The sequence below is a fragment of the Plecotus auritus genome, assembly GCF_963455305.1.
Source record: "Plecotus auritus genome assembly, chromosome: 3".
NCBI classification, from domain to species: Eukaryota; Metazoa; Chordata; class Mammalia; order Chiroptera; family Vespertilionidae; genus Plecotus; species Plecotus auritus.
This window is the reverse complement of record NC_137772.1, coordinates 149,168,446-149,195,463: the sequence shown is the minus strand read 5'-3', so window position 1 is coordinate 149,195,463 and position 27,018 is coordinate 149,168,446. Positions and strand designations below refer to the sequence as shown.

The 27,018-nt window shown below is 44.0% G+C and overlaps 1 protein-coding gene across 1 annotated transcript in view; it reads right to left on the bottom strand.

The window, feature by feature from the left end:
• PAWR (pro-apoptotic WT1 regulator) overlaps positions 1-22,876 on the bottom strand; it is a 115,309-nt gene extending 92,433 nt beyond the window's left edge. Inside the window, exons 1-2 of the mRNA XM_080660283.1 lie at positions 22,779-22,876; positions 21,674-22,316 (exon numbers count right to left, since the gene is read on the bottom strand). Of these exons, the coding sequence (XP_080516409.1) occupies positions 21,674-22,180 (507 nt within the window). The 5' untranslated portion in view covers positions 22,181-22,316; positions 22,779-22,876. The remainder of the gene's footprint in view (positions 1-21,673; positions 22,317-22,778) is intronic.
• Between the last annotated feature and the right edge of the window lie 4,142 nt (positions 22,877-27,018).

Here is a 27,018-nt window from a genome sequence, read left to right as displayed (position 1 = left end):
TTCCGGATTTATAAATATACTTATTGTAGTGTATGCATAAAATATCCTCAAGAACTACATACCAAAACTATAAAGTAATAGTTATCATTTGATGGTAGGAATTATGTTCATGAAACAAAAATATGCAGTAATTAACAGCTCTGTTTTCAAAAAAAAATTAAACAGAAATAATATTGCCAGTGTGGTTCCATGGTTGAGCATCGACCTATAAACCAGTAGATCATGGTTCGATTCCCACATGAACCATGGAATAAACAACATGGGATATATGAAATAAACAACATGCCTGAGTTTTAGGCGCAGTCCCCAGTTGGGGGCATGCAGGAGGCAGCCAATCAATAATTCTCTCATCATTGATGTTTCTATCTCTTCCTCTCCCTTTCTCTCTGAAATCAATAAAAAAATATTTTTTAAAAAGGAAATACTATTTAAGATATAATGTCAAATTTAAAGGTAGATTATAAAAATGTACATAGAATATAATCCCATCGCATAAAAATAAAAATGGAAGACTGTGTTCCAATTGATAAAATCTATACCTTACCTTTACACAATCCTGTTTTTGATGTTTGTTTCTAATTTTCTGCAATAAGAAGGCATTACACCTTCATATAATCAAATATAAACAAACACTATTTCTGAAACATAGTCTGAAGAAACACTTGACTTCCCCTACAATAGAGGGCAGATGGAAGGGAAGGAAGGAACATTGGAGAAGTTAAATAAATAAGTAGAAAAAGATTCAAAGGCAGTGCCTATTCTTTAGCACCTGTATTCTAAGATGAACTGGAAGAATCTGGGAATGGAATAAACACATGCTTTTATATCAAATACAAGACAAAGTCGAAATCCAGGCACAATATTAAGCTATACATGGTTACACTCAGAACAGAATTTGGCAATTTAATATCACTACAGCCCTATCTCTATTCCATTCTGCTCCTCCAAAAACGGTTGTTCCCAAATCTATCTTCAGTACAGAATTATCCTAACTAATAAAAGAGTAATATGCAAATTGACTGTACCTCCGCTACACCCACAAGCCATACCCACCAGCAAATCAGGAGCGAGTATGCAAATTAACCCAACCAAGATGGCTGCGGCCACAGAGCGAGCAGGAGGCTTGGGTTTCCCCAGCAATAGAGGAAGCCAAGCTTCCTGCACACCGTGGCCGGCCCAGGCCTCAAGGCTACAAAGTTTCAATTATAGAAGATAAATAAATCCCAACAAAAATGGCGGCAGCCACGGAGTGAACAGGAGGCTTGGGTTTCCCAGTGATGGAGGAAGCCAAATTTCCTGGCCAGCCCTGGCCTCCGCTCAAGGCTACAAAGTTTCAATTGTAGAAGATAAATAAATCCCAGATCCCAGGGCCTCCACTTGGGTCGCCGGGGGGCGTGGCCAGCCTGCAAACCACCACAGGCCCCTCGCCCAGGCTGCCCCACACCCCAAGGGAACCCCCACCCTGATCCAGGACACCCTTCAGGGCAAACCAGCTGACCCTCACCCGTGCACCAGGCCTCTATCCTATCTAATAAAAGAGTAATATGCAGATTGATCATCACTCCAACACACAAGATGGCTGCCAATCATGTGGACACAAGATGACCACCACAAGATGGCCAGCAGGGGAGGGAAGTTGGGGACGACCGAGCCTGCAGGGAAGGGCAGTTGGAGGGGACCCAGGCCTGCAAGGGAGGGCAGTTGGGGGCAATCAAGCCTGCAGGGGAGGGCAGTTAGGGGTGACCAGGCTGCCAGAGGAGGAAAGTTGGGGGCGACCGGGCCTGCAGGGAAGGGCAGTTGGGGGGGACACAGGCCTACAGGGGAGAACAGTTGGGGGGGACCAGGCCTGCAGGGGAGGGCAGTTAGGGGTGACCAGGCCTGCAGGGCAGGGCAGTTAAGGGTGACCAGGCCTGCAGGGGAGGCCAGTTAGGGGCCATCAGGCTGGCAGGATTTTGTATTACAACTGCCCGTTTTGTATTACAGGATTTTGTATTACAACTGCCCGTTTTGTATTACAACTGCCCATTTAGGCCCGATCCTATGGTACATCCCTCGAGGGGTCCCAGATTGGAGAGGGTACAGGCTGGGCTGAGGGACACCGCCCCTCATGAACGAATTCCGTGTACGAGGCCTCTAGTCCTATATAATAAAAGGCTCATATGCAAATTGTCCCCTTGACTGGGAGTTTGACCAGAAGTTCAACCAGAGGGTGGGTCAGCCCGCCAACCTCCTGCATCCCTTCCCCCTGGCCGGCCCGATCAGCCCCAATCGGGGCGGGCCGGCTGGACCCCAGCTGTGCATGAATTTGTGCACCAGGCCTATAGTTTTTGTAATAAAAAGAACCACTCGGCACAACTTTGTTTAGAGCCTATTCTTGCATTTCATTTTAACCCATGAGGAAATCTGGATTTACTTATTATATTATACTAGAGGCCCGGTGCACGAAATTCATGCATGGGGGGGGGGGTGTCCCTCAGCCCAGCCTGCACCCTCTCCAATCTGGGACCCCTCGAGGGATGTCGGACTGCCTGTTTCGGCCCGATCCCACCGGGCCTAAACAGGCAGTCCGACATCCCTCTCACAATCCAGGACCGCTGGCTCCCAACTGCTCGCCTGCCTGCCTTCCTGATTGCCCCTAACTGCTTATGCCTGCCAGCCTGATCACCCCATAACCACTCCCTTACCAGCCTGATTGATGCCTAACTGCTCCCCTGCCAGCCTGTTTGCCCCTAACTGCCCTCCCCTGCAGGCCTGGTCACCCCTAACTGCCCTCCCCTGCAGGCCTGGTCACCCCTAACTGTTCTCCCCTGCAGGCCTGGTCACCCCTAACTGCCCTCCCCTGCAGGCCTGGCCCCCCCAACTGCTCTCCCCTGCAGGCCTGGGTCCCTTCCAACTGCCTTTCCCTGCAGGCACGGTCGCCCCCAACTTTCCTCCTCTGCCGGCCTGGTCACCCCTAACTGCCCTCCCCTGCTGGCCTGATTGCCCCCAACTGCCCTCCCTTGCAGGCCTGGGTCCCCTCCAACTGCCCTTTTCCCTGCTGGCCATCTTGTGTCCACATGGGGGCAGGATCTTTGACCACATGGGGGCAGCCATTTTGTGTGTTGGAGTGATGGTCAATCTGCACATTACTCTTTTATTAGATAGGATAGAGGCCTGGTGCACAGGTGGGGGCCAGCTGGTTTGCCCTGAAGGGTGTCCTGGATCAGGGTGGGGGTTCCCTTGGGGCATGGGGCAGCCTGGGCGAGGGGCCTGTGGTGGTTTGCAGGCTGGCCACGCCCCCTGGCAACCCAAGCAGAGGCCCTGGTATCTGGGGTTTATTTATCTTCTACAATTGAAACTTTGTAGCCTGGAGTGGAGGCCTGGGCCGGCCAGGGCTGCAGAAGCTTGGCTTCCTCCATTGCCGTGGGAAACCCTCACCTCCTGCTCTTTCCAGCTCCATGGCTGCCACCATTTCTGTTTGGTTTTATGTATCTTCTATCATTGAATCTTTGTAGCCTTGAGTGGAGGCCTAGGCCGGCAAGGGCAGATGGAAAGCTTGGCTTCCTCCATTGCCGGGGAAACTCATGCCTCCCTCCTGCTTTCTGTGGCGGTAGCCATCTTGGTTGGGTTTATTTGCATATTCACTCCTGATAGGCTGGTGGGCATGGCTTCTGGGTTAGCGGAGTGATGGTTAATTTACATATTACTATTTTATTAGATAGGATACATTTTCTTTTTACAGGATTTTGTATTACTTACTATTCTTGAATAGCTATCTGTCTCTGAACAAGAAAATCCTCTTAATGATTTCAAGTTAGGCAGGCAAAACATTTTGTTTCCAGAAGCTGTCAGAGTTATTGTATAAACAGGTATGGACAGAGGAAGGAAATGCCTAGCCAACAATACTAACAAAGAACAGCAGAATAGAGTCTGAATTCCTTGGCATAACATTTAGATCTATTACAACTGTTCTGCATCATCCCTCTTTAGATGTTCTCCATTCATTCCCCACTATAAAGTATCTGCTCATTAAAGTTTCCTCTGTTACATTATATCTCCTCCCTCTTTCCAACAATGATAACCAATGTGTGGGCACTAATTGGCAGCCACACAAATCTGGAGTCAAATCCAAGTTCTGCCAGTTTGGATTCTGGGCAAGTTACAACTTCTTTGAGGCTCAACTTCCTCATCCTGTAAAATGAGGAATAAAAAATCTACCTTGTGAGTTATTGTGAAGATTAGAAATAAAGCATGGAAAGCCCCCAGCACAATGCTCAGCATACAGCTGGCATGTGATAGAATGCTATTAATTCCTGGCTCTGTGCCTTCACACAGGCTATTTGCTCTACCTAGGACAGTGGTCGGCAAACTGCAGCTCGCGAGCCACATGCGGCTCTCGAGCCGCGGTTTGCCGCTCTGTTGACTAATGAGTTTGCCGACCACTGACCTAGGATGTTACTGTGTCCCCCTCTCCACTGGGATACTACCAATCAAGACCCAGGCTTAATACTTTATCTTATGCAAAGCCTTCCTTGACTCCCCTATATAATCGGTGGCTTCCTTCTGAGCTAGTTGAGTATTTTGTTCTTTTCTCCATCATAGTTCTTATTACACCAAATTCTAATAATTTGTTATCCAATAGAGACTGAATATTTGTGTCTCCCCCAAATTCCTCTATGACAGTATTAGAAGGTTGAGCGTTTGGGATGAGATCAGGTCATAAGGATGGAGCCATCATGAATGGGACAGAGCCCTGATAAACGAGACCCCAGAAAACTCTCTCACTCCTTTCACAATGTGAGGAGTCAGAGTGAACAGGAAGTAAACCCTCACCAGGCATCAACTCTGCTGCCGCCTTGATCTTCAACCTTTCAGCCTCCAGAACAATGAGAAATAAATTTTTGTTGTTTGTAAACCACCCAGTCTATAGTATTCTATTAGAGCAACCTGAACTAAAACATTGTGTTTTTCTCAGAATAAAGACTGTAAGTTCCTTAAAGACTGATGAGTTTGTAATTCATCTTTGTATCATCTAGCACTGAGACTAGAGTACTCAAATGTTTCTGAATAAAACCAACCAAAAAAAATCTTACAAAAATGTTATAGCATCCAAGGGAGAGAAGTAAGGGCAAATGGTACAGTGAGGACAAATAGGTTGAAAATATAAAAGATGCAGTCACATTTGGCAAGTAGGAAGTAGAACGCAACCTCAGAGGAATCAATTTCCATAAAATAGTAGGAAGTGAGCAGCGAAGTGGGAGTTCGCAGGTGAAAACAACGTATTTAAAATAAGCATTAAGGAAAAAAGCAAGTTGAAGGTGAAGCAGCATTAAGGACACATTTCTTCATGGCAAGATGAACCAAGGGAAAGGCTGAGTATTTAAGAAAGGAATAAAATAAGCAAGATTCTGGGAAGGTATCTGGGTAGTTAGGTTCTGGGCTACACTCAGCTGAAGGTTGAGGGTGAAATACAACTTAAATTTTGAGACAGAAGTAGTCTGGAAAAACCAAGTTAATACTTTTTTATAATGGACTAGATCAGTGGTCGGCAAACTCATCAGTCAACAGAGCCAAGCAAGAGTACAACGATTGACATTCCTTTTGAGAGCCAATTTTTTTAAACTTAAACTTCTTCTAACGCCACTTCTTCAAAATAGACTCGCCCAGGCCATGGTATTTTGTGGAAGAGCCACACGCAAGGGGCCAAAGAGCCGCATGTGGCTCGCGAGCCGCAGTTTGCCGACCACGGGACTAGATGATCTCTAAAGACTTTTCCAGCTCAAAACATCATTACATAATCTTTTAATACCAATGAAATACTCTCAAATCCATCCATTCCTTTCCTTTTCCACTGCCACTGCCCTAGCAATCAGTATTGGTATACTCTTCTCTAGTCACTGTCTGCTCCCTAGCCCTTTCTCGATCTTTCCCAAGCCAGTGTTTTATATTTTTCGGATAAATGGATAATGGATGTGCATATATAGGTAGATGTATATGTGTTGGTATATATTTGTAACACTGTAACATTTGTTTAGAAAATTGGATTTGTTTCAAGGCAACCAATATATTAGGGAGCATGCTGAGCATGAGACAAATTTCATGTTTGCTCATGTACAACAGCAAGAATCACTAGGTAAGCACAAAAGACACAACCCAGCCACACAGAAATACGCAAAATGCACACGCCTCAAACATCTGCCAGGTAGCCCAGTTCACTGAATGTGTTAAGAGCCACACCCATCCACACCTGGTGCTACACTTTCAGTCCAATTTCAGATAACCCTTCCTCCACCACATCACAAGTTGTAACTCTTTTGACATCCACTCCTAAAAGCAAACTTTATAACATTTTTTATTATATGTTTACTAGAGGCCCGGTGCACGAAATTCGTGCATGGGGGGGGGGGGTGTCCCTCAGCCCAGCCTGCACCCTCTCCAATCTGGGATCCCTCGAGGGATATCCAACTGCCCATTTAGGCCCGATCCTAAACAGGCAGTCGGACATCCCTCTCACAATCCAGGACTGCTGGCTCCCAACTGCTCGCCTGCCTGCCTTCCTGATTACCCCTAACCACTTCTGCCTGCCAGCCTGATCACCCCCTAACCACTCCCCTGCCAGCCTGATTGATGCCTAACTGCTCCCCTGCAAGCCTGTTTGCCCCTAACTGCCCTCCCCTGCAGGCCTGGTCACCCCTAACTGCCCTCCCCTGCAGGCCTGGTCCCCCCCAACTGTTCTCCCCTGCAGGCCTGGGTCCCCCCCCCAACTGCCCTTCCCTGCAGGTCCGGTTGCCCCCAACTTCCCTCCTCTGCCAGCCTGGTCACCCCTAACTGCCCTCCCCTGCAGGCCTGATCGCCCACAACTGCCCTCCCCTGCTGGCCATCTTGTGGCGGTCATCTTGTGTCCACATGGGGGCAGCCATCTTGTGTGTTGGAGTGATGGTCAATCTGCACATTACTTTTATTAGATAGGATAGAGGCCTGGTACACGGGTGGGGGCCAGCTGGTTTGCCCTGAAGGGTGTCCTGGATCAGGGTGGGGGTTCCCTTGGCGTATGGGGCAGCCTGGACGAGGGGCCTGTGGTGGTTTGCAGGCCGACCACGCCCCCTGGCAACCCAAGTGGAGGCCCTGGTATCTGGGATTTATTTATCTTCTATAACTGAAACTTTGTAGCCTTGAGCAGAGCCAAGCCTCCTGCTTGCTCCATGGCCGCAGCCATTTTTGTTGGGATTTATTTATCTTCTATAATTGAAACTTTCTAGCCTTAAGCAGAGGCCAAGGCAGGCCAGAACTGGGGGAGCTTGGCTTCCTCCATCACGGGGGGGCAACCCAAGCCTCCTGCTCTCTCCAGCTCCGTGGCTGCCACCGTTTTTGTTGGGATTTATTTATCTTCTATAATTGAAACTTTGTAGCCTTGAGTGGAGGCCTGGGCCTTCCAGGGTGTGCGGAAAGCTTGGCTTCCTCCGTTACTGGGGAAACCCAAGCCTCCTGCTCACTTGCTCCGTGGCCACAGCCATCTTGGTTGGGTTAATTTGCATACTCACTCCTGATTGGCTGGTGGGTGTGGCTTGTGGGTGTAGCGGAGTGATGGTTAATTTGCATATTACTCTTTTATTATGTAGGATTGATTTCAGAGAGAGAAATAGAAACATCAGTGATGAAAGAGAAACCTTGCCCTAACCGGTTTGGCTCAGTGGATAGAGCGTCAGCCTGTGGACTCAAGGGTCCCAGGTTCGATTCCGGTCAAGGGCATGTACCTTGGTTGCAGGCACATACCCGGTGGGGAGTGTGCAGGAGGCAGCTGATCGATGTTTCTCTCTCATCGATGTTTCTAACTCTCTATCCCTCTCCATTCCTCTCTGTAAAAAATCAATAAAATATATTTTAAAAAAAAAAAAAAGAGAGAAACCTTGATCGGCCTACCTCCTGCATGCCCCACTCTGGGGATCGAGTCCGCAACCCGGGCATGTGTCCTGATCAGAACAAACCATGACCTCCTGGTTCATAAGTCAATGCTCAACCAATGAGCCATGCCAGCCAGGCAAACTTTACATCATTTTTGAGGTCAAGTGTCATATTTACTATAGTACTTACGTATTTCTTCACAATTTAACATGCATAAAATTGTGCTTGTCTTTATTAAGTTTCTATCTTTTTACATGTCACTGACAGTTTTTTAGTGTTATGTCCCTAAACTCAATTTGTCATATGCCCTGTGGTTTTTATTGTGTGATTTTGCATGCCGTAGTGAGTTTTAAGGACTTGTATGTTGAGTTAAGAGCTTACCCACACTTACAATTATTGCAGTTCTGATGACCAATTTTCCACCAAAATCAAAGGTATAAAGGAGGATTTAAAAAAAAATAAAGCACCAACTCTGGGCATCCTTCACAATTATCTGAAAGTCCTAGTACCTATGAGATATTTTGAAAGACCCAAACACTTTTCTTGAAAATGCTTCAGGACACCCAATATGTTTGTGCATGTTGGGGGTTGGGGGAAGGGGAGCTGTTTATGTTAAGATGACTTATTTATCTGCCAATAAGAAAGCTACATAATAGGGCAGAGAAGCAGCAGGGTCCTTTCCCAATCAAGTAATGCTTAAGTATTCTAATATCAAAAAAGATGAACATTTCCATTGCTAAAAACAGAAGTATAATAGTGGTTGCCAGGTGCTGCTGAGATGGTAGAATAGGGAGTAATTGTTTAATGGGTATAGTGTTTCAGGGGTTTTTTTGTTTTGTTAATCCTCACCCGAGTATATTTTTTTCCATTGATTTTTAGAGAGATTGGGAGGGAGAAGAGAGAGATAAAAGGGAGGGAGGACGCAAAGAAAGAGAGAAGCACTGATGTGAGAGAGACACACTGATTGGTTGCCTCCCACATTCACCCCTACTGGGGCTGGGGAACCTGGAATCGAGGTACTTGCCCTTGACCGGGAATCGAACCCGCAACCCTGCGGTCCAAGGGCCAATGGTCTAACCATGAGCAAAACCGGTCAGGGTGAGTTTCAGTTTTATCAGATAAAAAGAGTTACAGGCTGGAGAATGGTGATGGTTGCACAACAATGTGAATATATTTAATGTACAAAAATGGTTAAGATTTTATGTTATGGGTATTTTCCACACCCAAAAAAAAAAAAATTCCTGTTTTTGAAATCATACTAACATCATAAAAATACCCACAATGAATAACTAAATATGTGAATATGTATTAATGTGGTCCCTTTTTTATGCAGATATACAGAAAACAGATATTACTATGTATAACAGGTAATGTTTATCTTTCCTTGTGTTTCTGCAAAGAAACTACATTGAACACATTTTTTTAATTACTTTTACCAGAAAATAATAATAAATGCATTATAAAATACCAAAGTCTTATCAAAAATCTGAAACCTAAAAGCAACTTCTTTGACTGTTTCAGCTAATATAATCTTACTTTTATTTCATACTAAAGGCCCGGTGCACGAAATTGGTGCACAGGTGGGGGTGGGGGGGTGTCCCTCAGTCCGGCCTGCACCCTCTCCAATCTGGGATCCCTCTCACAATCTGGGACCGCTGTCTCCTAACCGCTAACCTGCCTGCCTGACTGATAGCCCCTAACCACCTCTGCCTGCTGGCCTGATTGCCCCTAACCGCCCCTGCCTTGGCCCCCACCACCGTGGCTTTGTCTGGAAGTTGGACGTCAGAAGATGTCTGGTCGACCCAATCTAATTAGCATATTACCCTTTTATTAGTATAGATTCTTCAAGTACCATCTTCTAAATGTTAATTTTGCTCTTCATAACTGAAATTTCCATTCTTTTTTAATACTACTAAAAATATTCTGCAAGAAATTCCAAAATAGAAAATCATTCCATACTTTATATAACCTGCAAATTTATCAAAGAAATAAGATTAAGTAGTTCATTTACATGCCCAAAGATCATCAATTTTCAATCTTTTTCATCTCATGGCACACAAAATTACTAAAATTGCTAATCTGACAAAAACAGAAGTGCCATTTTTATTCATTTACACTGGACGGCTATTGTCATTGTTTGCTTTATTTAACAATCTAAAGAAAAAGAGGTCAGTGCTTCTGACTAAATAGTCAGCTACTGCATGTTTTAAAAATTCTTGCAGTTCACCAGCTGAAAATCGCTGCTATTAACAATACTAAACGGTATATTTTGAAGTCAATTTTATTACAAAAGATGTTTTTTCATTCCATATTTCAAATTGTGTTTTATTATTTTTACTTGTCTCATCAGTTAGTCCCCTAGAATTTATATAAAGAGCTTGCAAACAAATTTGTAGCTGTCACAGAATTATGATCTATAACATAAATTATCTCTGTTGTGTTCTTTCACCAAAACCCCAAAATACTCACTTTCTTAATACAACAGCCCATTTTCTTTCAATTCAACATGAGTTAAAACAAATGAGACTATTATTGAAAACTTACTGTGCACTTTCAAGAGCACCACAGACTGAGGACTTCCAGCCAAGGTGGCAGAACAGGTAAACTCTGCTCACCTCCTCCCACAAACACTTGTAAATTACAACTAGATTATAGAACAACCATCACTGAGAGCCAACTGAAGACGAAATGAACAGAATTCCTGTAACTGAATATATAAAGAAGAAGCCATGTGGGACTGGTAGGAGGGGTAGAGGCGCAGAACCCGCAGGTCCCACACCCATGGTGTGGCAAGTAAGAATTGAGAGGGATATCTCAGCTGCGGAGGTCTCCAATGAGGAGGGGTCCAAGCTCCCCAAATCAGGAATCAATGCAGAAAAGAGGAGTCCCCATGTTTTTTGTGAAAAACAGCAGAGATTATGTGCCAGAGATACAAATGGTTGCAAGAGACCAAGGAGCTGCAGGTCTTAAAGAGACCATGCACAGACTCACTCACTCACAAACCCACTCACTATAAGTCCCAGCACAGGGACAGCAGCTCAAAAATTGCCAGAACATACAGGGAGGAACTAAATTGACTAACTTCAGGAGCAGGGCTGAAGAGGAAAGGATCAGGGCAACTTTTTCTAGGGATGGAAGTGCTGGCATTTGTCATTACTCCTTTGTTGAACTATTCTCCTGCCCAGCTGGCCCTACCTGGCAGGCACCATGTATGTGCTCTCCATTAACCTGGCTAACACCATATCCCCTGCCCCAGTGATGTCCTGAGACCACCTCCCTTCACCCAACTTACTCACTCTGTCTCAGCCTCTTAGCAGCTTTTCAACACAAGCAGCCTGCCTCAGCTCAGCCTGCGGACTTCCCCAAAATTTCTCAAAGGTCCACAAACTCCAAACAAGCATCACTGGCCTTGGCATGCCTTGTAGATCTTGCTAAGCAGCCACAAACCCAGCAGCAGCAACCAGTCTCAACTTGTATTGTAACCCCCATGAACGGGATCCAAGCCTGGCATAAGCGGTGGCCAGTACTGACCTGGAACATAGCTTTGGCTAAGCAGCCACAAGCCCGGCAAAAGGGGCAAAGTTGGCCTCAGCTCACAATGTGGCACCCACCAAGGGTCCCAAGCCCAGAACAAGTGGCAACCAGCCTCAGTTCACAGCATGGCCTGTCCCAAGTGCCTCCAGGCCCAGCACAAGTAGCAGCCAACCACAGGTTACTAATACACTGGAGTTACTACCAAGAGGCCCCACACCCAGCATAAGTAGCAGTGGGCCATGGCCTGCAACAAGTCCCTTCTACGAGGCCCCAGATCCAGCACTCCTGGTAGCTGGTTTCAGAGCACACTGGTGCACCGCCTAACCAGCTCCAGTAACAATACACCCAAAAGGCAAACTCAGCTGGCACCAGAGCCCCACTAAAGCAACTCCTGCTCCAGGTGTTCAACCCAAAACAGCTCATCCACTGTAGTCACAGCCAGCCCTCTCAACCAGTCGGCCTGACAGTCAATCCCATCCATTGACATACCAACAGCAATTGACCCCAAACTACAAAGAAGGGCACACACAACCCAAACAGGGGACACCCCTGGAGCACCTAGCACAAGTGATGAGGGCGACTGCCACAGAGTCCCACAGGACACCTTCTACATAAGGCCACTCTCTCAAAACTGGGAGATGGCCTAATACATAGAAACAAAGGGAGTCAGCAAAAACGAGGAGACAAAGGCATGTCCCAAATGAAAGAACTCGGCAAAACTCCAGAAAAAGAACTAAATGAAATGGAGATGAGATATCTACCACATACAGAGTTTAAAAAACTGGTTATAAGGATGCTCAATGAACTGAGGAGAAGAATATAGGGACTCAGTGAAAAGTTCAAGAAGACAGAAAATATAAAAAAAGAACCTGTCAGAAACAAAGAATACAGTAACTGAAATGATGAATACATTAGAAGGAACAAACAGCAAATTAGATGAATCAGAGGACTGAATCAGAGATCTAGATGACAAAGTAGCAGAAAACACCCAATTGGAAGAGCAAAAAGAAAAGAAAGAATTTTTTAAAAGGACGATAGTTCAAAGGACCTATCAAGGTTAATAACATTCTGCACCACAGGGTAACAGAAGGAGAAGAAAGAGAGCAAAAGATTAAAAACAGCCAAAACCGGTTTGGCACAGTGGATAGAGCGTCGGCCTGCGGACTGAAGGGTCCCGGGTTCGATTCCGGTCAAGGGCATGTACCTTGGTTGCGGGCACATCCCCAGTGGGAGGTGTGCAGGAGGCAGCTGATCGATGTTTCTCTCTCATTGATGTTTCTAGCTCTCTATCCCTCTCCCTTCCTCTTTGTAAAATATCAATAAAATATATTTAAAAAAAAAAGATTAAAAACATATTTGAAGAACTAATGGCTGAAATCTTGATGATGAAAACAGAAATACAATTCCAGTAAGTGTATAGAGTGCTGAACAAGATGGCCCATTCCACAGCACATCAAAATTAAAATGCCAAATGTTAAAGACAAAGAGAAATCTTAAAACAGCATTAAAAAAAAGCAGTTGATTACATACAAGAGAGCTCCCATAACACTATTAGCTGAAACTTTGCAGACCATAAGGAACTAGCAAGAAATATTCAAAGTGATCAAAGGCAAAGGATTACAACTAAGAATGCTCTACCCAGCAAGGTTTTCATTTAGAATCAAAGAAGAGATGAAGTTTTACAGACAAGAAAAAGCTAAAGAAGTTCATCACCACTAAACCAGTACTATAAAAAATGTTAATGGATTTCTTTAAGAAGTCCTTTTAAAATATGAGTAAGAAAATATAGGAAAGTAAAAAATGCTCATTGACAAAAGCAAATAGTAAAAACAGTACATCAACCAAGTATAAAGCTTAAAAGACAAAATTTAAAAGACAAAGTGCAAACATAATGGGCAATTACAACAATAAATTAAGGAATATACACAAACACACACACGAAAGAAGTAAACAACAAAGATAAAATCATAAACATGGAAAGGGTGATTAAAATTGTAGTGATTTTAGAATGTGTTCAAACTTAAGCAACCATCAACTTAAAATAGACTACTATAAACATGGTTTAGTATATATGAGGCATATGGTAACCACAAACCAAAAATCTATAGGAGATTTACAAGAAATAAAGAGAAATGAATCCAAATATAGCACCATAGAAAATCCTCAACCTATAAAATAGAGCAAGAGAATAAGAAAGGAACAGAAAAGAACTATAAAAATAATCAGAAAACAATTAATAAAATGGCAATAGCTAACACCTATCAACAATTACTTTGAATGTAAATAGACGAAATGCTCCAATCAAAAGACACAGCATGGCTAAATTAAACAAAACAAAACAAAACAAAACAAACAAAAAACACCTGTATATATGCTGCCTACAAGAGACCCATTTCAGACCTAAAGACACAAGCAGACTAAAAGTAAAGGAATGAAAAAAGGTATTTCATGCAAATGAAAACACACAAACAAAAAGCTGGAGCAGCAATACTTGTATCAGCCAAAATAGATTTTTAGAGGCTTTTTTCAGTAGTCTAAGCTTCTATCAAATTCTCAACAAGAAACAAAGCATATATAATGTTTTACATTATATATGCAATATGACGGTTACGTAAATGTTTGTAAGGTACAATGGATTTCCAAATAGATCAAGTTGTCTGTTAAAATATCTATAAAGTTTAATTAGAAGAAAAAAATGAGAATGCTTAACATCCCAATAAGAAATTTCCATTAGACATCAAAAACCAATTGTCATTGTAACCTGTACAGCAATTATAACTTATCATTTGGTCATCTTTAGAACATTTTACAAATATTATTTGATTTGGTTCATATAACAATCCTGTTAGATAATAGTATCAATTTCCTGTGAGATATCAGTAAACCAGTACAGGGCATTTAAGTCAGTTCTTCCTAAAATTTAGTGTGTACAAGAATTACTCAAGAACATGTTAAAATGCAGTCTCAGATAATCCCTCCCCTTCCCCAGATTGAGATGAACCTCAGTAATCAGCATTTTGGAGGAAACAACATACAGGTAGTGCCCCCACTTTCCCAACTACACACAGCTTTTAGGACACTAATCCAAGTAACATACTAACACTGTAAGTGCTCTAAAACACCATTTGTGCTCTGACTCAAAGTTTCCAAATGATTAGATCAGTGATTTTCAACCAGTGTACAGCAAGAATTTTTGTAATACCTGACTATTTAGTCAGGGGCACTGACCTCTTTTCCCTTAGATTGTCAAATAAAAATAAATAACAGCCAACACAACAATCCTCGATGGTGTGAAGGCCCTATTTTGAAATATGTATATAATAAGGTTACATCTGATTGGTTAATTCTTGGTACCAGAAATCTTTATATACAACTATAGGCACCGGATTTTTTTTTTTTTATTCCGCACCCGAGGATATGTTATTGATTTTGAGCAAAAGAGGAGGGGATTTGGGGGTAGAGAGAGAAATGTCAATGTGAGAAACATCCATCAGTTGCCTCCTGTACATGCTCTGACCAGGAATTGAACCTGCAACCCTTCGGTGTATAGGATTACACTCCAATCAACTGAGCCACCTAGCCAGGACAGCACCTGATTTTTTTAAAAGTCACTTTGGAGCAGAAAGGGTTGGTAAATTCTATTATTATCTTTGTAACTCAATCAAAATTATACCTATTTTTTTTTGTCAGATCAGCAAAAAATGTATTTTTTGGTGTGCCATAGAATTTTAGTAGTTAGTTAACATGTGCCGTAACATGAAAAAGGTTGAAAATCATTGGTTTAGACATTGGAGCTTTGCAGATCTCCATGAATGATATGTAAAATTTTAAATAAATTGATATGTTACATTCAGTTAAATTAAAAACCTTACACTAAACTCCAGTACAAATGGTAATAGGTCACCAAGTTTTAAGAAACTGAAAACTAAGTAGATTCTACCATTACCATTAATTTCATTTTTTCTGTGAAAGAGAGAGAGAAACATCAATGATGAGAAAGAATCATTGATCAGCCCTCTCTCACATGCCCCCTACTGCGGATGGAGCTCCCAACCCAGGCACCTCCCCTGACCAGGAATGAAACCGTGACCTCCTGGTTCATAGGTCAATGCTCAACCACTGAGCACACTGGCTGGGCTGATTATTTTAATTTAATAGCTTCTTATGCTTTGAAAACTGTTGCTCTTTACTGAATGGAGAGCTAACACTTAGGTACCTCAGGTTCTAGAAACGTAACGAAAAATTAGGATGAAAATATAAAAGCACTTAAGAGAGCACAAATCTGTGAATATACTAAAAACCATGGAACACTTTAAAACCTGGTCGGTGTTTCTCAGTGGGTAGAGTGTTAGCCCTCCACTGAAGGGTTGAGGGTTCAATTCCCGGTGTCTCTATCTCATCAGTGTTTCTCTCTGTCTCTCTCCCCATCCCTCCCTCCTTTCCACTCTCTCTAAAAATCAAGGAAAAAAATACCAGGCAAGGATTAACAACAACAAACATTGAACATTTTACAAGGGTGAATGTTATGTTATATAAATTATATCTCACTTTTTAAAAAGGAAAAAAAAAACATAGAAAATGTCAAATTCTAATATTTCCCAATAATTTTAAACTACTAAGACATTATATTAGCATTACTATTAAATAGCAAAATTACTTTCTGGCTTACATCACAGATGCTAAAAACTAATAAAGAGCATAAGTAAGACCACTAGCTTAATAAAGATTTTAAATAAGAATTTTAATGTCAATGCTAATATGTTTACTTGCTAAATTTTTCCAATAAAGTCCCACTTCATCTGCCTTTTATAATATGGCCATTTTCAAATTCTATAGCAATGTTAGTATCTTATATTTTACTAAAATAATCTTTGTATTTATTAAATTTAGAATATAGCATATAATACACTAATCAATGTATATAAAAGCCTAAGCAACTGTTACGACCAAACGACTGGAATGACCGGTCAACCAGTTGCTATGATGTGCACTGACCACCAGGGGGAAGATGCTCAATGCAGGAGCTGCCCCTGGTGGTCAGTGCGCTCCCAGAGCCAACTTCCCACAGCCCCTCCCCTCCGGCTGGCCAGCCCCCGGATAGTCTGAGGGACCCCACCCATGCATGAATTAGTGCACCGGGCCTCTAGTATATAATAACATTAAGCACCAGGCTTTGAAGGCAGACTATCTTTACTCTGCTTCTTACCATAAACTCAGACAAGTAACTTACCCTCTCAGGAGGCCCCCATTTTCCCTTAGGGTTGTGCACCAATACATGTAAAGTGCTTAGAAGAGTGCCTGGCACTTAATAAAGCACACCATAAATGTCATCTACGTTATTTACATAATTATTTTTATGGGAAAAAGCATCTCATCTTAGACAACTCACTATAAATCATAATATTAAAAATTCAATTTACTTTATCAATGAAGTAAAACATTTAGGAAAGTCTGGCTTATATCTTATTAAGCAACCTCAGTGTTTATGCTATATTTTTCCAACTCTGACTCACTATTAGTTCCTCCCCTGACTCACCACATAGACAGGTAGGTAGACAGTCTGGAATATAATGGGCATTCCAAATGGCATTTCTTAATCTACCTGGATTTATAAAGTTTACTAAGTGGAACTTGTCCCATATAATGTTCAACAAATATTCTGAGTAATTATTACTTACATTTTGCTCATTTAAAAATGCTCCTTAAACTATGGAGTAGATGTTAAAATCCCACCTTGACAGAACAACATAACACTCAAGTAAAATCAAAGACCCACATTTACTGACTGCTAGCCAAAAACAGCCTTATATTTTGCTGATGGCCTGGCAAAATTTTGCCAAGCAAACTACAGATTAGAGGGTTAGAAGCAATCTCTGAGCCTACAAATTGGACCTTAAGTTCTATTCAATTCCATACTTTCACTGTTTTCCCCATTTAGATGTTTAAATTATTTAAGATAACCTCTAATAAAAAGTTATAAAAAAAATCTAGGGAAACAAGGTAAATAATGAAAGACAGGTTAATTCTTTAAAACTCCCCTTCCCTAGATACACACACACACACACACACACACACACACACACTTAAAATATTCCTCTAGAGTCTACGTGATCAAGAGTCATTTTAAACTCTCTAAGCATCCATTTTACTTCCTCTGGAAATGGGGATAAAGAGTAAATATAACTACTACATGGGATTTCTGCGAGCATTAATTAAGACAACACAAAGTAATTAGCGAACTATTATGAAATCAATGTTTCAATATATGTTACATTTTGTATTTAAATCAAAACCTTACGTGTCATTTGAGTTCTACCTATTAAACGAGTTTATTTTCTATGGTAATCATCTGTTAACCCATTCATGCAAACCTCAACAGCAATAACAAGCACGCTGAAAACAGGGGTATATATCTAGGAAGTCTTCCTCAAATATATCCCTCCTCCTTAAGTTATGTACCCTGCTCAGGAAACAGGCTGTACTTTAACACTGTACTTACCATAACTGCCTTTATTACTTGGGAGTCCCTTGTGGGCAAGGCCTGTGTCCTATTCATTTCTGTAACCCAGACTGCAGCCCAATAGTTCTTAACCTTGACTCACATTAGAATCACATGGGAAGCTTATCAAAATATTATTGCCTGGGATCCATCCCAAACCCACTAAATCATAAGGGGGTCAGGGAGGAAGAGGGCAAGAGTAATCAGCACAGGAGCGTATTTTGTTAAGATCCTCACATGATGCCCTACCGGTTTGGCTCAGTGGATAGAGCGTCGGCCTGCAGACTTAAGGGTCCCCAGGTTCGATTCCGGTCAAGGGCATGTACCTTGGTTGCAGGCACATACTCAGTGGGGAGTGTGCAGAAGGCAGCTGATCGATGTTTCTCTCTCATCGATGTTTCTAACTCTCTATCCCTCTCCCTTCCTCTCTGTAAAAAAAAATCAATAAAATATATTTTTTTTAAAAAAAAAAAGATCCTCACATGATAATAATGTGCTGCCACAGTTAAGTACCACTGCACTTTGACTTTTAAAATACTATACAAACAGGTATGTATACATGTATGTACATATGGGTATAGAAACATAAGACTTAGCTCAAGACCCTCATCTTCAATAGCCTCTCTCAGCCAATCAACTCTTCCCTTTAAACACACAATATTTCTTATAAGCAATTAATTAAAACTATTAAGATGACTTTTAAACTAACTCAGTTCTTAAGTTTTTCATGTAATTACTAGAGGCCTGATGCATGAAATTCCTGCAAGGGGCTCGGTAGATCAGGTCGCTCGGCTCTCGCAGCCCCGGCTTCGTCTGGAAGGTCAGAAGATTGCTCTGCTGTTTGGCCTAATTAGCATGTTAGCTCTTTATTATATAGGATGCCTTAGCTTTCTTCCTAGATTACAGTCTTGCTACTTCTTCTTTTCATCACAATGCTAATGATATTACCTGGATACAAACATGTAGTAAGTATTTGACTGATCTAATAAACATATATAATTATTGGCAGAAAGTATGTCATATCCAATATCCAATATGGACTATCCCCCCAAAAAAAAATTAGAAAAAAAGCTTTTAAAAAAAATCTCTTTGTAAATGAGAACTAAAGTTTATCTCTCTAATAAGCATCTGTAAATTTGCACTTTTTATTACAGTCATCAGACCCAGTATCCACCCAGTATTTTACCTTCATCTACTGCTTTCAGTTTTTGACCTGCTTCCTTCTTAAAGTACCTTCTAGTTGCTTTTGGTATATTTAGCTGCTGTCAGGTACCTTTATAACAATTTATAATACTTGGTAGTTAGTAAAATGAATTAATTAAAGTCACAATGAATGTGTCACACACATGTTTAATAAACACTTCTTGAAGGAACTTGCTGTTCAATCACTAAAATAAGCTTTTTGCATACAAATTACATGCTAATCTAATATAAACTTGGTTGGGAATAGGGTTTGAAAATAAGTCTTACTCAACACTACATATAATACAAGTCTACTTTTGAATACTGACAGATTGGTGGTTTTCTGCTTTGATACCTGAAAAAAATTTGTAAAATATTATATTAACTTTTTAAAACAGGAGTGCTAAGTAGTATCGCCCACAAAGCTCCGCATCTGGTCTTCTCAATGTTGAAACAACTAATAGAAATGAGTGGCACAAATTGTAAAAATCAGTAAGCAAAAGATATGAAAATGGTTCACCTTCAAAGTTTTGAGCCATATCTTTTACCATTACTAAAATAATCTGAAAGACTTAAATTGTGTTTTGTTTTTTTTTAACTGAAAACATGGGGAGGAGGCATCAAGAAGCATGCCTGCTAATTAGATACTATGGTAAAACATGACCATGTTTTGTTGAGTCCTACAGCATGAAACAGAGCCCATAGTAACCACAAAAAGAAAGCAGTCCTCAATTCTCCATTCAATAAAAAAGGTTCAAATTCCACAGACAAAAAAAAATAAAAAAAATGGTACCCTGGGTTGTTTGTTTTTAAGGAAGATTAAATTTAGGAGTTGCCAACACCCAAATGAAAAACATTCCAGAGTATTAGACTCAATTGTAATGGGGAGTCATCTACATTCTCAGCACTATGTTCCTTACCCAAAGCAGAAGTATTAACAAAGGATGTTTCTTAGGATCTCACAAGATACACCATACTTATTTCCCTCAGTAAACATTACCCTTGTTAAAAAAAAACACAAAACAAAACAAAAAAAACACACAAAAATGTATCTTTTTAGCACAAGCAGCCAAACAAATAATGAAATCTAACATCTGACAATGTATTTCCCAAATAAGAACCCTGTCAGATGAATAATGAGGAAAAGATTGAAAATGACAAGTTCTTTTATTTGGACCTTCAGCTACTTTTAAAAATAAGTTGAGGAATGTAGTTTTTCCAAAGCCTTGTCTTCAGTTTCCCCTTAATCTTCATATTTTTAACTAAACAAACAACAAAAAAACCCTAGAAATTTGATTACCACTTTTAGAATTCCTTCTTAAACAATTTAATGAATAACAGATCTTTTGTGCAAGTAGAAACCACAGTGAACAGTTTTGCTGGCTGATAAAAATCTCCCTGAAACACTCACAAAAATATACCCTTCAAAGACAAACTGATTTGCCAGGTGCGGAAATCATATTAAGACTTAAAAATTTGGGTATGTTTGATATACACCCTAACTTAATGCCAATGCTTTTACTTGAACCACAATTAAAGTTAGTAATTCTTACTATCTTCTCGGAGTCAAAGTTGAATGAATTGAAGAGCAGGAGTAAAAAAAAAAAAAAGTGAAACCTAAAGAGCCAATGAGAAAAAGATGCACTAACTACTCTGGGTGAAGCAAGGTTGTTGAATCACTTCCCAAAACCTGTGAGCTACTACTGAAGTAAACAAAATTTGTATAGGATTGTTTTGTTTTGTTTTGTTTTGTTGTGGGTAAAGTGGTGCAGCTATTCACTAAGTAAAAATGTTTCCCCAGTCACTCTAATGGAAAGATGCTACTGCCTGCAGAAATGTTTTGAGACTGCTCAAAAAAAACAACAACCTTACCACAAATGTTTTCCAGAACACACAGAGCCAAATACTTAAATACGAGAGAGCGTCTCAGAAAAAAATTGTGAGTTGCTACAGCGTTCCTATTGTCCTAAATATTACTCAGAAAAAAAAAAAAAAAAAGTGTGTGTGTGTGTGTGTGTGTGTGTGTGTGTGTGTGTGTTGGAAAGCGCATATATTCATTTGGATATACTCATCTTGGGTGATTGAAAGATAAAGCTGTCTTGGATATACTCAGGCTAAGGCTTCTTTTCCTTTACAGGTGCTATTAAACACTGTTAAGAGAGGAGATAAACAATCTGATAATTTGAGCCGGACACGTGAGAAACTAAATAAAATCTGTCGTCATCACCATTAATCAATTTTTCTAACTGACCAAGCATAAAAAAACCAAGTCTAAGCGAGGAAGCTCTGGAGCCAGGAGCTGTGTTTCCACCGCCGTAAACACGGATCCTGGGTCGGAGACCTCAGCCTGCAAGCCTGAGAAGCACGTGTCCTGCTTGGGTTTGGGGAACTTCCCAGGAAGCATTGGTTAGAGTAAAACTCCATCACCCCCTGCCTGCCTCCCTGAAAGGATAAGCAGCAGGAGCCACGGTGGGAAAACTCTGGGCCCGGGACCGAGAGCCCCCGGAGGAAGACGCGGGAGGCAGCAGCCCCCGCCCCGGGCCCGGCCGCGCCCCCCCGCCCCCTCCCCCGGCTCACCTCGGCCGAGGGGATGTTGACCACGCCGGTGGAGCGCCGCTTCTCCCGCAGCTTCCTCTTCTCGATCTGCCCCTTGCCTTTCCGGGCACTGGGGCCCGAGCTCTTGCCCTTCTCGGGGGCGCCGTCCCGCTCCTCCTCTTCGCCCCGGACCGGCGGGGCGCCCGAGGCGGAGGCGGCGGCGCTGGCGGGGGGCTCATCCTCCGGCCGCCGCGGGCCGGGGGCCGCCCGGGTCAGCGCCGCGGGGCCCGCCGCGCAATTCACGCCCCCCAGAGCGGCAGGTGCGGCCGCGCCGCCCGGGAGGTTGTTGTTGAGCTCGAGGGCCGCGCCGGTCGCCGAGGTGCCCAGAGCCCCCGCCGGGGGCTTCCCGGCCGCGTCGCTGCTGCCCCCGCCCGGGGCGGCGGGGCCCGGGGGGTTCTGCTTGGCGCGAAGCTTCTCGCGCTTCGCCTTCCACTCCTCCAGGAAGTCCGTGGTGCTGCCGCCGGCGGCCCGGTAGCCACCGGTCGCCATGTTCCCAGCGGGCCGGCCGGGCTCTCACCTCCGGCCGCCCCCGGCCCCGGCCGCTGCCGCCTCCTCCTTCGCGCGGCCCCGCAGAGACGAGCGAACAGCCCCAGGCGCGGACTGCACGGTCCCCAGCCGCCGCGGTCTGCGGGGAAACACACAGGGCGGGAGGGAAGCGTGAGGTCCCCGCGCCGCCAGAGGGTCTGCCCCGCGTCGCGCCCCGCGGAGCCCCCACCGGAGCGCGCCCACTGGTCCCGCCGGCGAGCGGCCGCCGAGTCCCCAACCTGCAGGGCTCCTCCGACACACCTACACGGCGGCTAGCGATCGCCGCCCCTAGGGGAGGGGACAGGGACGACCCCACCCCCGCCTCCGCCCCGTCCACTCAGGGGTCCGCGCCGGCGGTGGTCAGAGGACTCGGGCAGACCCCGCCACCTGTCGGCCCGTCGCATCTCCCGCGCTCGCTGCGGCTCCTGCCGCTCAGGTCCCCGCCACCGTCGGTCCCACTCCCCGGGCACGGCGCGGAGGAGGGACGCTAGACGCCAGCTGTCCAGCCGAGTCGGGAAGGGACCGGGGGCCTGGGGAGCGCGGGCGCCCGGGCAGCCCTTACCTGGGAGAAGTTTGGGGGATGCGGCGTGGGGCTGGGACCGGGCTCCCAGGTGAGCCGAAGCGGCCGCGCCAAAGGAACCACGGCCAAGTCGCCGTCCGGAGCCCCCGGCTCTGCCCGGCTGGGAGGGAGGGAGGGAGGGAAGGAGCGAGGGGTGGTCAGGGAACCGAGCGCCGCCGAAGCCGGCGGAAAGGGCCGAGCCGGGCGGAGGGGCGCGGCCGCGGGGGGTGGGTCCGCCGCCGCCCCGCCCCCGGCGCTCAGGTGCGCGGCGCCCGCGCCAGCCGGCGGCTCGGACCGCACATTCCTGGGCTCGCAGCCCCGCGGCGGCCGGCCTCGCGGCGCCTGGGTCTCGGGGCGGGAACGGCTCTCCACGCCCTGCACCCTGCTCCGCTTCTCCGCCTCTCCCTTCTCCCACCACTCTTCCTTTTAAGTACAAGACGAATTCTTCGAGGGAAAGTCTGGAAGGCTGCTGGCTGAGGGGGAAAGTGCAGTCAACTTGGGATGATTCAGGGCCTGACTAGCCGGGATGGGAAAACGCTCTCGCGTCCTGTTCCTCCTCGCTGCCCCTTTTCAGATGGCAGGGACAGCACAGAAAGAACTGAAACAAACCCAACACCGCCCTTGTAAGAAAAGTTTCACCCTCCTAGGGAAAAGGTTACCTAAAAGCACGGACTTAAATGGACAGTGAATTATCAAGAGTTTACTGTGATCTTAGGCTTACAAGAGAAAATTAGAAACATTTCGACAGTGTGTTGCACTGGCTGTCTCAATCCTATTTCGAGTTTTCTTCTTAACCCTGCCACTACACCTCCTCTGTGCAAATAATGAATTTAGCAGCAAAAGCTCCCTATCAAAGCACTAAAGCTGCACTGATGCTAATTTGATATTAGCTGGGGCGGTGAGTGCCTCTCTTTTTCTATCCTTAAATGCGCCCTAGGGCCGTGGTCGGCAAACTGCGGCTCGTGAGCCACATGCGGCTCTTTGGCCCCTTGAGTGTGGCTCTTCCACAAAATACCACGGCCTGGGCGAGTCTATTTTGAAGAAGTGGCGTTAGAAGAAGTTTGAGTTTAAAAAATTTGGCTCTCAAAAGACATTTCAATTGTTGTACTGTTAATATTTGGCTCTGTTGACTAATGAGTTTGCCGACCACTGCCCTAGGGTAAATCTTATCCTCAGGTGCGGGTCATCTAAGCTTTCTGCACCCGGGCTGGGCGGGCTGCTGCTGACGGGGACCTGAGGAAACTGAGCTCACTCTATCCAAGTAATAATGCCAGGGCACATCACCAGGCATAGGGTACAAGTGCCAGGCCACCATTTTGTGAAAAGTAGGTGAGCCTTGAGTCACTCTCTTACCTAACATCAATCTTTCTTCCTACTTAGTATTCCTATTTTCCCAGGTGACACATGGTGGGTGGGCAGTTAGTGCGCGCCTGTGACAGGAATGAGAACAGAAGAAAGTGATTCACTTGCTGTTTATTCCTCAGAGAGAAGCTCACACAGTTCTGGTCTCTGGTTTGGCTGTTGGGGTGAACATATGGGTAACCAAGAGGAAGCTCTGGAAAAAAATTCTTAGAAAATTAAAGGCCTTCCTTGGGAATGGGTTAAAAAGGCTGAGCCTAGCTCAGGGGTGGGCAAACTTTTTGACTCAAGGGCCACAATGGGTTCTTAAACTGGACCGGAGGGCCGGAACAAAAGCATGGATGGAGTCTTTGTGTGAACTAATATAAATTCAAAGTAAACATCATTACATAAAAGGGTACGGTCTTTTTTTTTTTTTATTTCAATAGTTTTATTCATTTCAAACATTTTAACAAGAAGAATGTAAACACTAATTATTATAATTTGAAACTTCAAAAAATGGAGGAATCATAACACAATAACATACCTTATATTGAAGATGGCAAAGGCAAAATAAAATTGCCTAACAAAGGAAAGGTACAAAAGCCTTTCAAATTAAACTTAAATATAATAAAATAATTTAAAACTAAAACAAATAGAAAAGAACAAAATGTGTAAACAGTAAATTAAACATTTTCTTTAGTGCAACTTCCAAATTATGCCCAGGACGTAGATGTAGATGGCAATGTAGACTGGGTTGAAAGGTTTTTGGTCTTTAAAACATCAACTTCAGTGGGAACAGTGTTGTTGGTCTCCTTTTTAAGCTAATGCATCAAAGTTTGGAGTTAGTTTTGTTGTGGCTATTCTCAGGATAGATCTGAGGTGTTCATCAGTTAAGCTGGATCTGTGAGGGGCCTTGTTGATGTTCATGACGCTAAATGTCTGCTCACAAACATAGGTTGACCCAAACAGCACCAGTATCTTCTGTGCCATCCTCCGGATGTTTGGAAAAGTGGCTTCATTAAGTGAAGCATAAAAGTCTCCTAGTTCAAGAGAGTTGAATTTCTCCTTTAGGACAAAGTCAGACTGAAGATCGATGAGTTCCAGTTGCACCTCTTCTGGCGCTGTTTCAGGGTTTTGTGACCAAGGACAGGCCACCAGTTGAAGTGACTAAAAGCTGAAAGTCTTCGTTGTTTTATTAACAAGTCATTGTGATGTACAGAATGTGGGAACAGGAAAAAATTGTGTTTGAGTAGAGCTCTTAATCTTACCTCAGAAAGGCTTTGATACTGTGCTCTCCAGGGGCGTGTCTCCCTACATCACCACGATAACGTGTCTACGCATTCCCAGGGTGATGTCGGGAGACGCATCCGCGGGCATTACAAGGAGCCTCTGGAAGATTGAGAGGTTGTTCCTTCTACTGAATGGGTGGATATAAATCCGCCCACTCAGAAGTAGGAGCTGCGGCCGTGTTTCCCAACGTTGCCATGTTAACACTGCTGCTGGTGAAGGAGCGGAGGGGAGAGCAAGAGAACCCTCCGCTCTTTCGGCTCCGTGGGCCGGATAGAACAGCCAAACGGGCCGGATCCAGCCCGCGGGCCATAGTTTGCCCACGGCTGGCCTAGCTGGTACCAACCTGGGTGCACGCCCTGAAATTCCTCGCTACGGGCTTATTAGTTTGTTTTCTGCGTTTTAGGAGGGGACAGGAAGGGTTGGAAATTAAACAGATTCACACTCAATATGCTTAGAGGGGCTGCAGGATGCAGTGGAGAGAGGATAGAGTCAGCCTGGATACACACATAAATAGCTGAGAGATCTCAGGCATGTTATTTAAATCATCTAAAACTCATCTTTCTTTACAATAAAAATGATCAATAACAGTCCATATTTTTTAACTGTTGTAAGAATTGACAGTGTTTTAAGTGTGCTTGGTTCAAGGAAGGCACTCAGTAAATATAGTCCCTTTTATTAATAGGACTAGAGGCCAGGTGCATGAAATTCATGCACGGGTGGGGGCCAGCTGGTTTGCCCTGAAGGGTGTCCCGGATCAGGTGGGGGTTCCTTTGGGGCATGGGGTGACCTGGGCAAGGGGCCTTTGGTGGTTTGCAGGCCAGCCACGCCCCGCAGTGACCCAAGTGGAGGCCCTGGGATCTGGGATTTATTTATCTTCTATAATTGAAACTTTGTAGCCTTGAGCGGAGCCACGCCTCCTGCTTGCTCCATGGCCACAGCCATTTTTGTTGGGATTTATTTATCTTCTATAATTGAAACTTTGTAGCCTTTAGTGGAAGCCTAGGTCTGCCAAGGTGTGCCGAAAGCTTGGCTTCCTCCATCGCCGGGGGCAACTCAAGCCTCCTGCTCTTTCCAGCTCTGTGGCTGCCACCATTTTTGTTGGGATTTATTTATCTTCTATAATTGAAACTTTGTAGCCTTGAGTGGAGGCCTAGGCCGACCAGGGTGTGCGGAAAGCTTGGCTTCCTCCATTACCAGGGAAACCCAAGCCTCCTGCTCTCTCCGTGGCCACATCCATCTTGGTTGGGTTAATTTGCATACTCGCTCCTGATTGGCTGGTGGGGTGTGGCTTGTAGGTATAGTGGAGGTATGGTCAATTTGCATATTACTCTTTTATTAAATAATATATCAAGTAGGGTCCTGGGTCTCTAAGATGTTGGGGATTGAGGGGAGTTAGGAAAAAAAAATAAGGTACTGAATACAAAATCTGAACCTAAAAACAACAGGCTGAATAAACTAGGATAATACTTATGCCACATAAATTAGTCACTGCATCTCTTAGACAAGTTCTCTTCTATTAATAGGCTCTGCGTCAGGAAGGTTGGCTATTACTGACTTGTGTGGCTTTGAGTAAGTTGCTTAACTTTTGTGCCTCTGTTTACTTACCTATAAA